Genomic DNA, 11,098 nt, shown 5'->3' with positions numbered 1-11,098 from the left:
GTGTTGCGAGACATTTGCATGATGTCACAGCTCTCATCGCAACATGCATGTGTACAGCCGTGCAGCCAAATCGGACAGCTCATACGGTGTTGTGCTGGAACACAACAGGCTGCGCGTGTGTGCTCCAAAATTTTCGAACGCATTAAATACTTCATTAAGTGATTCATTTTCGCCCATGTCTTCTCATATATTTTGGAGGATTTCTATTTTATATCATTGCCCTATATGCAACAATTTAGTAAGGTGTTTTCACATATCATCTATTAAGTGCTCTTTTACCTAATGTGCATAATAAATAGGAGCGAGTTTTGTAGATTCGTAAAATTCATACATCTAACTAATTCATACATGTTAATACATCAAAGGCATGATCCATGATGTGTTGATGACAAACATCTCCCGCAACTTCTATAGTCATTGACATCTAGTAGAAAACAAAGTCTTCAGTTTGTTCAACATTTTGATTTCACGACTAATATGGCTCTTTTGATGCTAGCTCTTGTCAGGCAGGTACTGGTATGATATTATGTGATCATATGGATAGTACTCTCATATTTTCTTTAGGAAGACATATACTACAGTGATTGTCTGCACTTGCTTGCATGGAAGGGATCATTGTCTAGTCCGACTATTTGGAGCTAGTTAATTTGGTGAAGCAAGATGGTATACACCAATGAGTGTGGGGTTCTTTCATTCTTGAGATCTTATTTGATAGGGAGATTTTTGCTTACTTATCTATTAATTGTAGCCAAAACATTGTTAGTGATCAACTGACCAAGTTAGCTCGTGTCGAAGCCTGCACGGTGGTCTAGCTCGTTTTTAGACCAGGAGGCGTACGATTTTTTTTTCAGGCTTGCTGATTAATTGATTACATAAGCAACCATGCCATTGCATGGAACATATATCATTTGTAATAAAAAAATTATATTCCTTTAGGCAATTTTTTATGGACCTTGCACACCAATGTATTGATCATATATGATTCCAACAGTTCTCTTCAATTGAATTTCAATACTCTTCTCAAAATCAAACATGATTTATTTGTATCTCATACATAAGCACAAACGTCGGTCTGTATTTATAATTGCTTGATATCTTTTCCACGACAGAAAAAATATAGAAACATATGTGGAGATAGACTAATTCAAGACCTCCAAAAGTACAGAAGTGTAGAATCTGCAAGAAGAGACGATTTTCACTTCAACCAATAGTTTGGACCATACTGACCACTAGAGATAACTGTATTATACACATGTGCATGCAATTTCACAGGCTTGAAGTGAACACATGCCCATAGGCATAGAAGTTTTCTATTACCTTTTCCTGAAGCTTCAGGTACTGTTTCATTCTCTGGGCTATTGCGCGACGTTGCGAGACATTTGCAAAATGCCACCATGATGTCAAAGCTGCCATCGCAACATGCATGCCAACGGTCGTGCAGCAAAATCGGACGGCTCATACGGTGTTGTGCTGGAACACAACAGGCTTCGCGTGTGCGCTCCAAAATTTCTGAACATGAAATACTTCATTAAGTAATTCATTTTCGCCCAACTCTTCTCATATACTTTGGAGGATTTCAATTATATATCAGTGCCCTATACGTAACAATATAGTAAGGTGTTTTCACATATCATCTATTTAGTGCTCTTTTACCTAATGTGCATAATAAATAGGAGTGAGTTTTGTAGATTCGTAATGGTTTACATGTTCTCAAGTAAATCTGTGTGCTTCCATGTAAAATTGGTAAAACTGAAACGATGTAAGAAAGTACATTGTCATGATAAATACACTCCCAATTTCAATTGCCATTACAGAATGAAAACTTCTAAATTGAGCAGAAAGGTAGTCAAAGCGAAGTCGTTACGTGTGGCTAGTCTGGCTTGGTAAGGAACATAAATCTAAGGATTAAGAACACTGAATCATCGGATAAGCATTCCATTATTTAGTACGTGTGTTGGCATCATGTATATTTTCTTATAAATGGTAGAACTATTTCCCATGGTAGAGATTACCTGGACGAAGAACTTTATTGCCTCTTGAAAATAAGAAGCCTTGGAGATGATCTAGGCATCGATATTTTGTCTCAGCTACATATGTAGTATAACATCTATGTATGTTTACAGAATGATATTAAGTAGATTCAGAATACACTAATTTAGCGCTAAACATATATTTTTGACAGTAAGAAAACTCACAAATGTCATGCGGTACCTTACTCTCTTCCAACAGATAAGAGGACACAGGGAGTCAGGCCATCTCAGCTTGAAATTAAAAGGGAACATTGACAAAGAAAACGTTTTAAAGATAATTACAAAGTGGAGTAGAAGGAATACATACCCTAAGAAAGAGTGAATGCACGACAATGTAAACAATGTATGCATGGTGATGTTTACAGCTTACAGAATATATGAGACTAAAAATTTCTACGTCTCCTATGTTTATATGAAAAGAAACCTGACTGATTTGATCTTGCGCACATATAATTCCAAAGAAATTGAATTAAGGACTTTCAGCACTTCATATAGTACATAGTAGAGCCAAAAATAGCGTAGAGAATAATACATATATCCCTTTTGTTTGGTGAAAAAACCTATCTTTTCTTGACCTGCCATTAGAAATCAAGCCGATCTAGTTGGGCTCTATATGAAATTGGATGGATTTAGGAACAGATCATGTAAGTTATATTTTGGATTATTTGCCTGTAGAGTTTGGATATCAGCAGTAGGCTATGAACTCGGGTCCAGGATGGTGAAGCACCGCACCACCAGTCAATTATAGCGCCTTCATTGGCTGGCCTCATCGAAGCTTCTGTATTCTGCGCATGATTATATCCTTAAAGTGAGTATGAATCAGCACACCTACATGGAAGTTGAAAAGATTTGAAGGCTAGAAAAGTAATGAACTGCTCGTCAAAAAAAAAGTAATGAACTCATAATTTGAGCGTTGAGTGCTTCGGATAGATTGCAACATCGTCGAAATTCTAAACAGAGCTGAGAACCGAATCAGCTATGTGGAGAAAGATTGGAAACCTGATGATACATGGATCGTGGTGAGTCATGCTTGGAGCAGCTGCCATGGAGATACTGGAGAGGACGCCGAAGACGGTGCAGAGGAACGCGTGCGAAGAAAGAGAGACAATGTCTGCCAAGAGGAAATCTTTTATTGCGAGGCTGTAAAAAAAATAGAACTGCTCGTCCAATGATATCCCTCCAATGAAAGTGTCCTGGTAGGATACGGCTTTGGTTTCTTTTCGCAGGAAAGATAGAGCATTGGTTGACTCCGCACGTATACGTACGTAGGTACGTGTGTTTTTTTTTTGACTGGGGTAGATATGTGATTTATTACAACTATATAAGTTTCGCGAATCAACTTGTGGTTGAGTTGGTTAGGTGGGCAGTGATATCCCCAACCCACCAGGGTTCAAATCCTGGTGCTCGCATTATTCCTGAATTTATTTCAGGAGAGGCGCCTACGGTGACTTCGTAAATCTTAAGATGATATGCCAGCTCAGTGTCTCGGAGGTGCTCATAGGGTTAGGGTGTGCGTGTGTGCATTCATAGGGGTGTATATGAGCGTTTGTGTCTGTACTGATGCTAAAAAAAACTATATAAGTTTCCTTGTTTTCGTACAGCTTAATGATGTATCTTTTTCTATTCTTTCCAACTTTTTCCATGCACCTTTAAAAAACTTTTTTCATGAACCTTGTACGTGTCAGTCCAATATACACAACTTTATAACTTTTATCATGTAATGTAATATCTTTAAATCTCAGCCGTAAATATTACTAATCAACGATGTATGTTATTTTAGATCATGTGGAAGAACGTGGTGCCTTATTTGACTTCTGTCTTAATTATATAATAGATAGATAGATAATTGAACCAAATGTCATTTTTGCCTACCTATTCACATGTGCAAGAACTGTATTTGGTAGTGCTAGACAGCTCGTGCATTGCTACGGCGCAGTATTTTCTCATTAAGTTGTGATACATAATGGTTGGAAGCTGAAGACTACTAAAACTAGACTGAACCAGCCAAAATGTTAAATAGATAGCTCAGTACGCACATTTGTAAGATTAAATCTACCATATTTATGTCATTCAAACTTTTTTATATCTATTGATCTTCTGATAACCGTAAATCTGTAACAATGACTTGCTTTAAATTTTATGAGACGATTCTTCGTTATCACTTGGAGGAGATTCCTCTTTTGGTCATTAAATCCATCTGCGCCAGGATTTATAATAGACCGAGTTCATTCCATATTTACAGGACAAATGTAAACTAAATACGAATTGACATGATCTCTTCTGTTGCTAGGATTTATTAATATGAGGATACTTTTTATATGGCATGTAACAGGTTTAAGAACACTTCTAGCTAACACCTCTCTTTTGATTAGCTAATAGTCTGTGTGATGCTCTTTATTTTTATGATATTAATGAGTATATACTCTTTTGAGGGATGTGCTTTGAATTTGACAATAGTTTTGATTTTGTCTATCTATTTCTTATATTGTATGAACCATGAATTGTTGTCTCTTAAATTACACATGTGAGTTTAACTAAATGTTTTTTAGAGCAACAAGCAGAAACCAGCCTGGTTCCATTTATCAATTAAACCCCACTTTAGAGATTAGCTGAATATCTCTTTGATGCATTCTCATATATTGTTGGCTTTCTATGGGAATGTCGTTAGTTGTTTGACTTCTCATTGTTTCAAAAATTGACATTTGTGGTGAATATGATGGAGCTCAATTTTTTGCACAACAAGTAAGATGACTGTCTGGTGAGATATGCATAAGATGATGTTGAACAAGTAAGCTTATCATTTGCATGTAAGTTGAGATATCCAAAATCTACGTTTTCTCGTTATTTCTTTCCTGTTTTACTATGATTTCTCAAGCACTAAATTTCCAAAGAGGACTTTAAAATTCTCTTGATGACCCTTTGCAGTTTTGAAAAGCTCTTGCTGACCTGGCTGCCTCCCATCGTGCTATCATGCGGTCCGCATCTTGGATCCTTTCTCTAGGACTTTCTTCCTCACTAGATCGGTATCGCGCCTTGGCGCGAGGGTGCCGGTCCCAACGTTTTAAGTTAGTAGGAATCCAGATTTAGCATATGCATTCATACATGATAAGAATAAAATAAAGAAAAAACATTCAATTGAGATAGGGGTGAGACATAGCATTGCTCAATATCAACACGAGACTATAAGTCATAATCGATTTTAGTGCGTTTGTAAGATCACAAAACATAGCCATTCGTCATTAAGATCAAAACCAAAAGTGCAGCCACTCGACATGAAGTTCGATACCAAAAGCACGATAATAGGAGAGGAAGTAATGAGAACATGAAGATATAAAGGAGAGGTACCGAGCCATAGCTACCAAGCATACTAATAGGTGGCTTCATTCAACTTCCTGGTCGATAAATTTCATAGGCGCCACTTCGCACAGTCCTAATGCAAACAACTTGTGAGATATATGGCATATCATCATCTCTGTATATGCACCTGTGAGATATATTGCAATGAGATGAAGTTTCTAAATCAGAACTGTCAGTATGAATATACAACATTCACTCAATCAAAAGGGCTTGAAAACTACATATATGCACCCATGTTCTCATTTATTAGCATAATTATCCATAGAAATTCCTAGTTGCAACGGAAAATGAGATTAGCTTGTTCATTCGAAGAATTTGCTTTATCGATCCGTCTACACTCATTAATGAGAGGAAAACTTTAAAATATCAATAGAAGAACAATTACATGAAGAAGCAATCAGACAAAACATTCCAATATCGCGTTCCAGTAAAACATCCATCATAGAGCGACAGAGGGAGCGAGAATTAGGATGTTACATAAATAGCACAGAAATGGTGGCAAGTACAAAATGATCGTGCTGCAAGATAGTGCACTGAAATTTAACCTTCGCTGTGAGCGACGCATATCGGATCGTCGTTCGTCAACCCTTTCATGATGTGGTTGCTACCAGCGCTCTGGGAGAAACAAAGTTGTGTTAATAGTAATCTGGCAAAACATACGTTGACCGGGAATAGTAAAGTTGAGATCATATAAAAGATCAAATACAACTCATATACTGTGAGAATTGAAACTCTGTACATCAAGTACAAATCTTATTGTCACTACTCTATTCACGAAAACATGATAGTAAATAAAGGACGTGGAGTTTCTACACCCAGGAGCAAATGCTCCTGGTGTGAACAGTAACATTAAATAAATTCAAAAATAATTTAAAAAATTCTGAATGGGAGCATTTTTTTGAATATTTTTATTTTTTTTTATTTTACTATTCATACCAGGAGCATTTGCTCCTGGGTGTAGAAATGTACTTTCGAGTAAATATACTGTTAGTCCAGTGTGCTTCTGTGTAGTTCCCAATTTCTGCAGCTTTAAGGAATTTAGTGTCTATCCTATTTTTATGTTTAGCTATAGGCACGTCCATACATCTGATCAAGAACAAAACAACGCTCAGGTGTATTAAACTTCTTTTGCCAATGGCAATACCAGAACGAAAGTATTAGTACATGGTTTTATTAACATAATATAAGAACATAAAGACACAAATGGTCAAGAGGAGGGGGTTTGGGGCGAGGAGTTGATGTGTCGCGGGTCTGCTTAGCGACAGGAGTTGGATATCGCAAGGACGAAGAAAACCTCCATCGTCGACTGAATGGGAGCGTCTAGTGTTCTTAACGTCTCTGTACTTTTCCTAGCTCTCACAACCTAGCTGTAGAAGCGTAACAGAACTTGGAAGAGAGCAAGAGAAAAGAAACGGATGGGAAGGGTTATCTTACCTACCTCGGTCGAAGATCGACACGGAGGAGCGCTTGCCAGTCTTGTCCCTCGATAAATCTGACTCATTCAAGAGCGCCGTGCCCGAGAGCAGCGGATCGAGTCGCCGCGATGTGGAAACCGGGAAACGGGGACAGTAAAATAGGATTTGTCGCGCTATATCCCTTCCTGTTGTGCTTCTCCTGTAGATGGGCTGGGCTAAGTTAAAGCTCGGTGGGCTTGGTAATAAAAGCATATATCTTCCTGATGAATTGATAGAATAGGATTGTCCAAAAACAGGAAAGGCAAACCGCATAATACCACAATCCAGCAAAAAAAATTAGATACACAAGCAGACCGCTGTATGCATATCAACATTACAGCACTGCACTTGTTCCTAACTCATGTTGTGATGACTAAGTTATATGCGTCTAAGTGCATGTGTTTTTGTGTGTCTGCATAAGTTGATCTAAGTTCACCATACGATAACATAACACGTCCGAATAAATTCAAATGCCCTGACAAAATACTTCATATCCAAGTCCCAAATGGTTACTACAATGAAAAGAAATTTGAGATCAGAGAGCAGTTAAAGGAAGACATACAACACAGTTTCAACATTCAGTCCAGGAGTGCATATACTTCTAAAGAACATGACTTAGTTTATTTATGTAGTATGGAGCCTTTCATTTGAAGTAGGGAAGCACATGAATTTTGGCTACTGCACGTGAGAATAGGCGGTGGGCTTGGGGCACAAGGTAAGGATCGAAATACCTCGGGGTGGTGTGGAAACGGCGGGGTCGCCAGCATCGATTCCGCGCCGTGGAGAAAACTGTATAAATACAATAAGCCTCTGAAGCAAATACGCTTATGAGTAAGTAATCTTATAATGTTGCAGGCATGACCATGAGGCCATATTCAAGTTTTACCTTCATTGTCACGGATGCATATCAAATTGCTGCTCCTTGACCCTTTGATAATGTCGTTGCTGCTGGAGTCCTAGGAAGAGCGAAACTGCATTGACATTAGTATTTATACCTATGCTTGTTCAGGAATTTGGATCAAAATATAATTGCACATGTCATAACAATTGGACATGAACACTCATATGTGCATTTGTGTCTCATATATTTGTTTAGAGCACGCACACACTGGAAACGATGGCATTTAATTTGGTGGCATTAAAAAATCAAGGAAAATTGCTACTAACAGAGGGTGTAAAATCATTTCAATGAAAATAAAAAAGCTGCTATAGGCATCAAATTATAATGTCATTGGCATCTCACAAAGACATGACATCTCAGCTTTCAGCCCACAAGGAAATCAAGATTGAGAGATTGACACACCTGTGGGTCATTGGAGTCACTTTGACGAATTTCTTCATGGAAGCCATCGTCTTTCTCTTCGGTGTGGCAGGGGTTGTGCCTCTCCTGCTAAGCACCAAGTGGCAGCAGTCTAAGTCAGCATCATAGCGAGAAGAAAAATGGTGAACTAATAAAAGGTTCAGTTTTAAATAGAGATGGTTGGCTTGCAGGCGATGAATAAAATAATTTATCTGATCGATATAATTCTAATTCTAAGAACTGGGAACCTTTTTGTGAACCCCCATAAGACGATATGTTGCTTTATGGCCACAGTATGGTATAAAATGGAAGGTTTAGTAAGCAAGTAAAGAAACCTACTGAAGAAAATGCTTTGCAAACATAGCTTCATTATCCCGACATCATTCTCAAAAATAGAAATAGTATTGAAAATATCTTTTTTTTTCTTGAACAGATTTTGAATGTATCATTCTTGTGTTCACGGAAGAAAACGTATGAATAATTTATAGTCTGATACTTGACTAACTAAACCGCTTGGAAACAAGCTATCACCAACTTATCAACAAACTTGTACACAAAGGGGCATGTATAAATATTCAAATCACATGAAGAATCCAAGCAGCAGTCCTCGAAAGTGCCCAAGCCACTAATATTTGGTAGTCCATATAAGAATGATTTTAGTACAATGAAGATCATACCACCTCCCAGCAAATAGCTAGTATATATCCGGATGAAATTAGTCGGCTCGTAAACCTTGGGAGCAGGCTGTCCAACCGAACAAAAAGGCACATGAGGCACCTGTCTAGTTCTCATTTGCATTTTACCAAACGCACGGGGAAATGCAGTGTTGATTATTTGTAGGTCCGGGAAACATCAATTACATTCTGCGCAGGCTGAGCACCAATAGTCATGGCTCACCAGTGCACCACCAGATCTATGCACCACCAATCCAAATAATTAAAGAGGAGGACACTTGATCGATCTGCATCAACGGCCCGTGCCTGAACCACCAGCAATGAGCTGAGAAGGAGGAAGTTTGACTTCTGCTGCTTGTGCATCCAAAGAACATAAAACAAGAAGTTCTTATATCTCACACCAAGCAAGGAACCAAGGATATGCAAGTACTGAATCCACATAATCTTGCCACCAAAAGGCTGCTACCAAATTGATATCATCGATAAAACAATTAAAAGCATCTTCCCAGAAGCAACGTGAGACGGATGTTGAAGATTCGCACTCACCTATGATGAACCGTAGCATGCATACATATGCTCCATTCAGATCCTTCAAAGGCTCCAATTCTACACAGACCAAGATGAAATTAAAGGCCCAAATCAGCTCACCCGCATCACCAATATAGCATCAGACAAACTTGGTTACCTAGGCTCGAAATGCAGGGCTGGCGGCTACTCACCAAGGCTCAAAGTAGCTGTCTCTGTCGTCGGGTCATGGACAGTATGGCGGGATAGATTCATCTTGGGTTCCTCTCCCTTTGTGTGGTGGCAGCCTGAGCTTCTCCTGCCGAGCGCCAATGAGGAAGAGATCGAGCAGAATCGGTGAGTGGGTGACTTACGTAATGCAAAATCGGTGAAACTAGAAACACATGCTATAGTTTGAAGCAAAGAAATAGCATACGCATTGGAGACGTCATTGTTTTAATTATAGAAGTGGCGGAACAGACGGATTGATGTGGGAATTTGCAGGAGAAGCATTAATTGTTTGTCACATACATAGATGGCTAGAGTAATTTGCAGATGCGTATGAGATAGCTACATACATGACCTCTCCTCTCCTCTCTGAAGAAGAAAAGTTTCAGTTTTCTCCTCTCTGAATGTAAGTTGCAGCAAGGAAATTGGATGGGACTGGACAACCAGAGCATGAGAGAGGGGGTGTGATACCTTCCGTGGAGCAACGGCGACCCGGGAAGAAGCAGACCTGGAGGAGCGTTGGTCTTCCCTCCTATACGCGGTGCACCTGCGCGCATGAATTAGGGAGAGAGTGAGAGAGGGGAGAGGCCAAATCCAATCGAACAGAATAGAGCAGAGCAGTGCGGAGGTGGGGAGGAGAAGAGGGACCTGCCGTGAGAAGGAGCTCCAGGCCTTCCATGGTGTGTTGTGGGAGCTCCATGTCCATGGAGAAGAAGCACACGGTCACTCCATGGGTGCCGGGGCCGTGGCTGTGGATGTGGATCCGGCGCCATCGCGGGAGCAGATGAAGGGCGGCGCCCCCCGAGAGAGAGAGAGAGAGAGAGAGAGAGAGGGGGGGGAGTCTAGTCTCCCTCCTCGCCTGCTCGGTCGCGCCATGGCTAAACTGGGCGCAGCTCATCGGCGACGGCCAGAGCAAGGCCGGATCTGGGCGCGCCGCCTGACCAGCTGAGTCGCGGTGGATCTCCCTCCATCTCGTCTTGTCTTCTCTTCTGATGACGGGGGAGGGGTGGAGAGGATGGGGGCGGCCATGGCCGGCGGCGAGGTGGGTGCGAGAGAGATGGGAGGGGAGACGTCGTGGGGAGTGGGATGGGACGGGCTCCTTGGTTGGATGGGTTGGGTTGGGTGGAGGCTCCTCTCCTCTCATTCTCACGAGCTCGGCGCTGTGCTGCGCAGGGCCGCGGTCATCGGCGAAGGCCACGGCGAGCGGGACGGGCGGGGCGGCCCGTTTCTCCCCCGTCGAGCTCGAGCTCGTCCATGGCCGCCGCGGCGGGCAGGGCGGGACGGCGGGGCCGCAGTCATCGGCCACTGCCACGGCGTGTAAGACAATAAGTTTTGGGGAACCAGCACAAGCCTCTAGGGGTGGCTTATCTCATTATATATAATGGTTGTGTTACAATATGTATCATATACGTACATAGGTACAGAAGCTATACATAGTCTAACACCCTCCCTCAATCTTAGCCACTTTCTAAAGAACTGAGAAGGGTAAGATTGCGCATACAAGCCTCAAACTGTGGCAGCGGTAAAGGCTTAGTGAAGATGTCTGCAAGT

General features: G+C 40.8%; 2 protein-coding genes across 4 annotated transcripts; both read right to left on the bottom strand.

The window, feature by feature from the left end:
* Nucleotides 1–994: 994 nt before the first annotated feature.
* On the bottom strand, nt 995–9,355 carry LOC123135933 (uncharacterized). Of its 3 annotated transcripts, XR_006466355.1 has the most exons (8): nt 9,039–9,355; nt 8,145–8,231; nt 7,728–7,797; nt 7,573–7,630; nt 6,822–7,001; nt 5,933–6,002; nt 1,318–5,514; nt 995–1,176 (listed from the first exon to the last, which is right to left on the bottom strand). XR_006466355.1 is itself a non-coding variant. In XM_044555189.1 (7 exons), exons 1-6 carry the CDS (start codon nt 8,909–8,911, stop codon nt 5,978–5,980), a joined length of 534 nt encoding a protein of 177 aa, XP_044411124.1. In that variant the 5' UTR covers nt 8,912–9,355; the 3' UTR covers nt 2,495–5,514; nt 5,933–5,977. The 3 variants fall into 3 exon arrangements, 2 of the variants coding, with proteins under 2 accessions (XP_044411124.1, XP_044411125.1); XM_044555189.1 differs by lacking the exon at nt 995–1,176 and having other exon boundaries at nt 2,495–5,514; nt 7,573–7,651; nt 8,819–9,355; XM_044555190.1 differs by lacking the exon at nt 995–1,176 and having other exon boundaries at nt 2,495–5,514; nt 7,573–7,651; nt 9,002–9,355.
* Nucleotides 9,356–9,676: 321 nt separating this feature from the next.
* LOC123135932 (uncharacterized) lies at nt 9,677–10,878 on the bottom strand. The gene is made up of 3 exons (XM_044555188.1): nt 10,196–10,878; nt 10,019–10,094; nt 9,677–9,916 (listed from the first exon to the last, which is right to left on the bottom strand). Exons 1-3 carry the CDS (start codon nt 10,689–10,691, stop codon nt 9,859–9,861), a joined length of 630 nt encoding a protein of 209 aa, XP_044411123.1. The 5' UTR covers nt 10,692–10,878; the 3' UTR covers nt 9,677–9,858.
* Nucleotides 10,879–11,098: the final 220 nt, after the last annotated feature.

This window comes from Triticum aestivum, chromosome 6B, assembly GCF_018294505.1.
Source record: "Triticum aestivum cultivar Chinese Spring chromosome 6B, IWGSC CS RefSeq v2.1, whole genome shotgun sequence".
In the NCBI taxonomy this organism is placed as follows: Eukaryota; Viridiplantae; Streptophyta; class Magnoliopsida; order Poales; family Poaceae; genus Triticum; species Triticum aestivum.
This window is presented reverse-complemented; position numbering and strand designations above follow the sequence as displayed.

Excerpts from the sequence above, each read along its gene's own strand:
- LOC123135933 (XM_044555189.1), bottom strand. The coding sequence starts at position 8,911 with ATGTGCCTTTTTGTTCGGTTGGACAGCCTGCTCCCAAGGTTTACGAGC. Across the intron at positions 7,798-8,144 it reads GTGACTCCAATGACCCACAG|GACTCCAGCAGCAACGACAT; the intron begins GTGTGTCAATCT and ends CGCTCTTCCTAG. Across the intron at positions 6,003-6,821 it reads TCGATCTTCGACCGAGGTAG|AGCGCTGGTAGCAACCACAT; the intron begins GTAAGATAACCC and ends TGTTTCTCCCAG.
- LOC123135932 (XM_044555188.1), bottom strand. The coding sequence starts at position 10,691 with ATGAGAGGAGAGGAGCCTCCACCCAACCCAACCCATCCAACCAAGGAG. Across the intron at positions 10,095-10,195 it reads GGAGCTCCTTCTCACGGCAG|GTGCACCGCGTATAGGAGGG; the intron begins GTCCCTCTTCTC and ends TCATGCGCGCAG. Across the intron at positions 9,917-10,018 it reads TCGCCGTTGCTCCACGGAAG|AGAGGAGAGGAGAGGTCATG; the intron begins GTATCACACCCC and ends TTTCTTCTTCAG.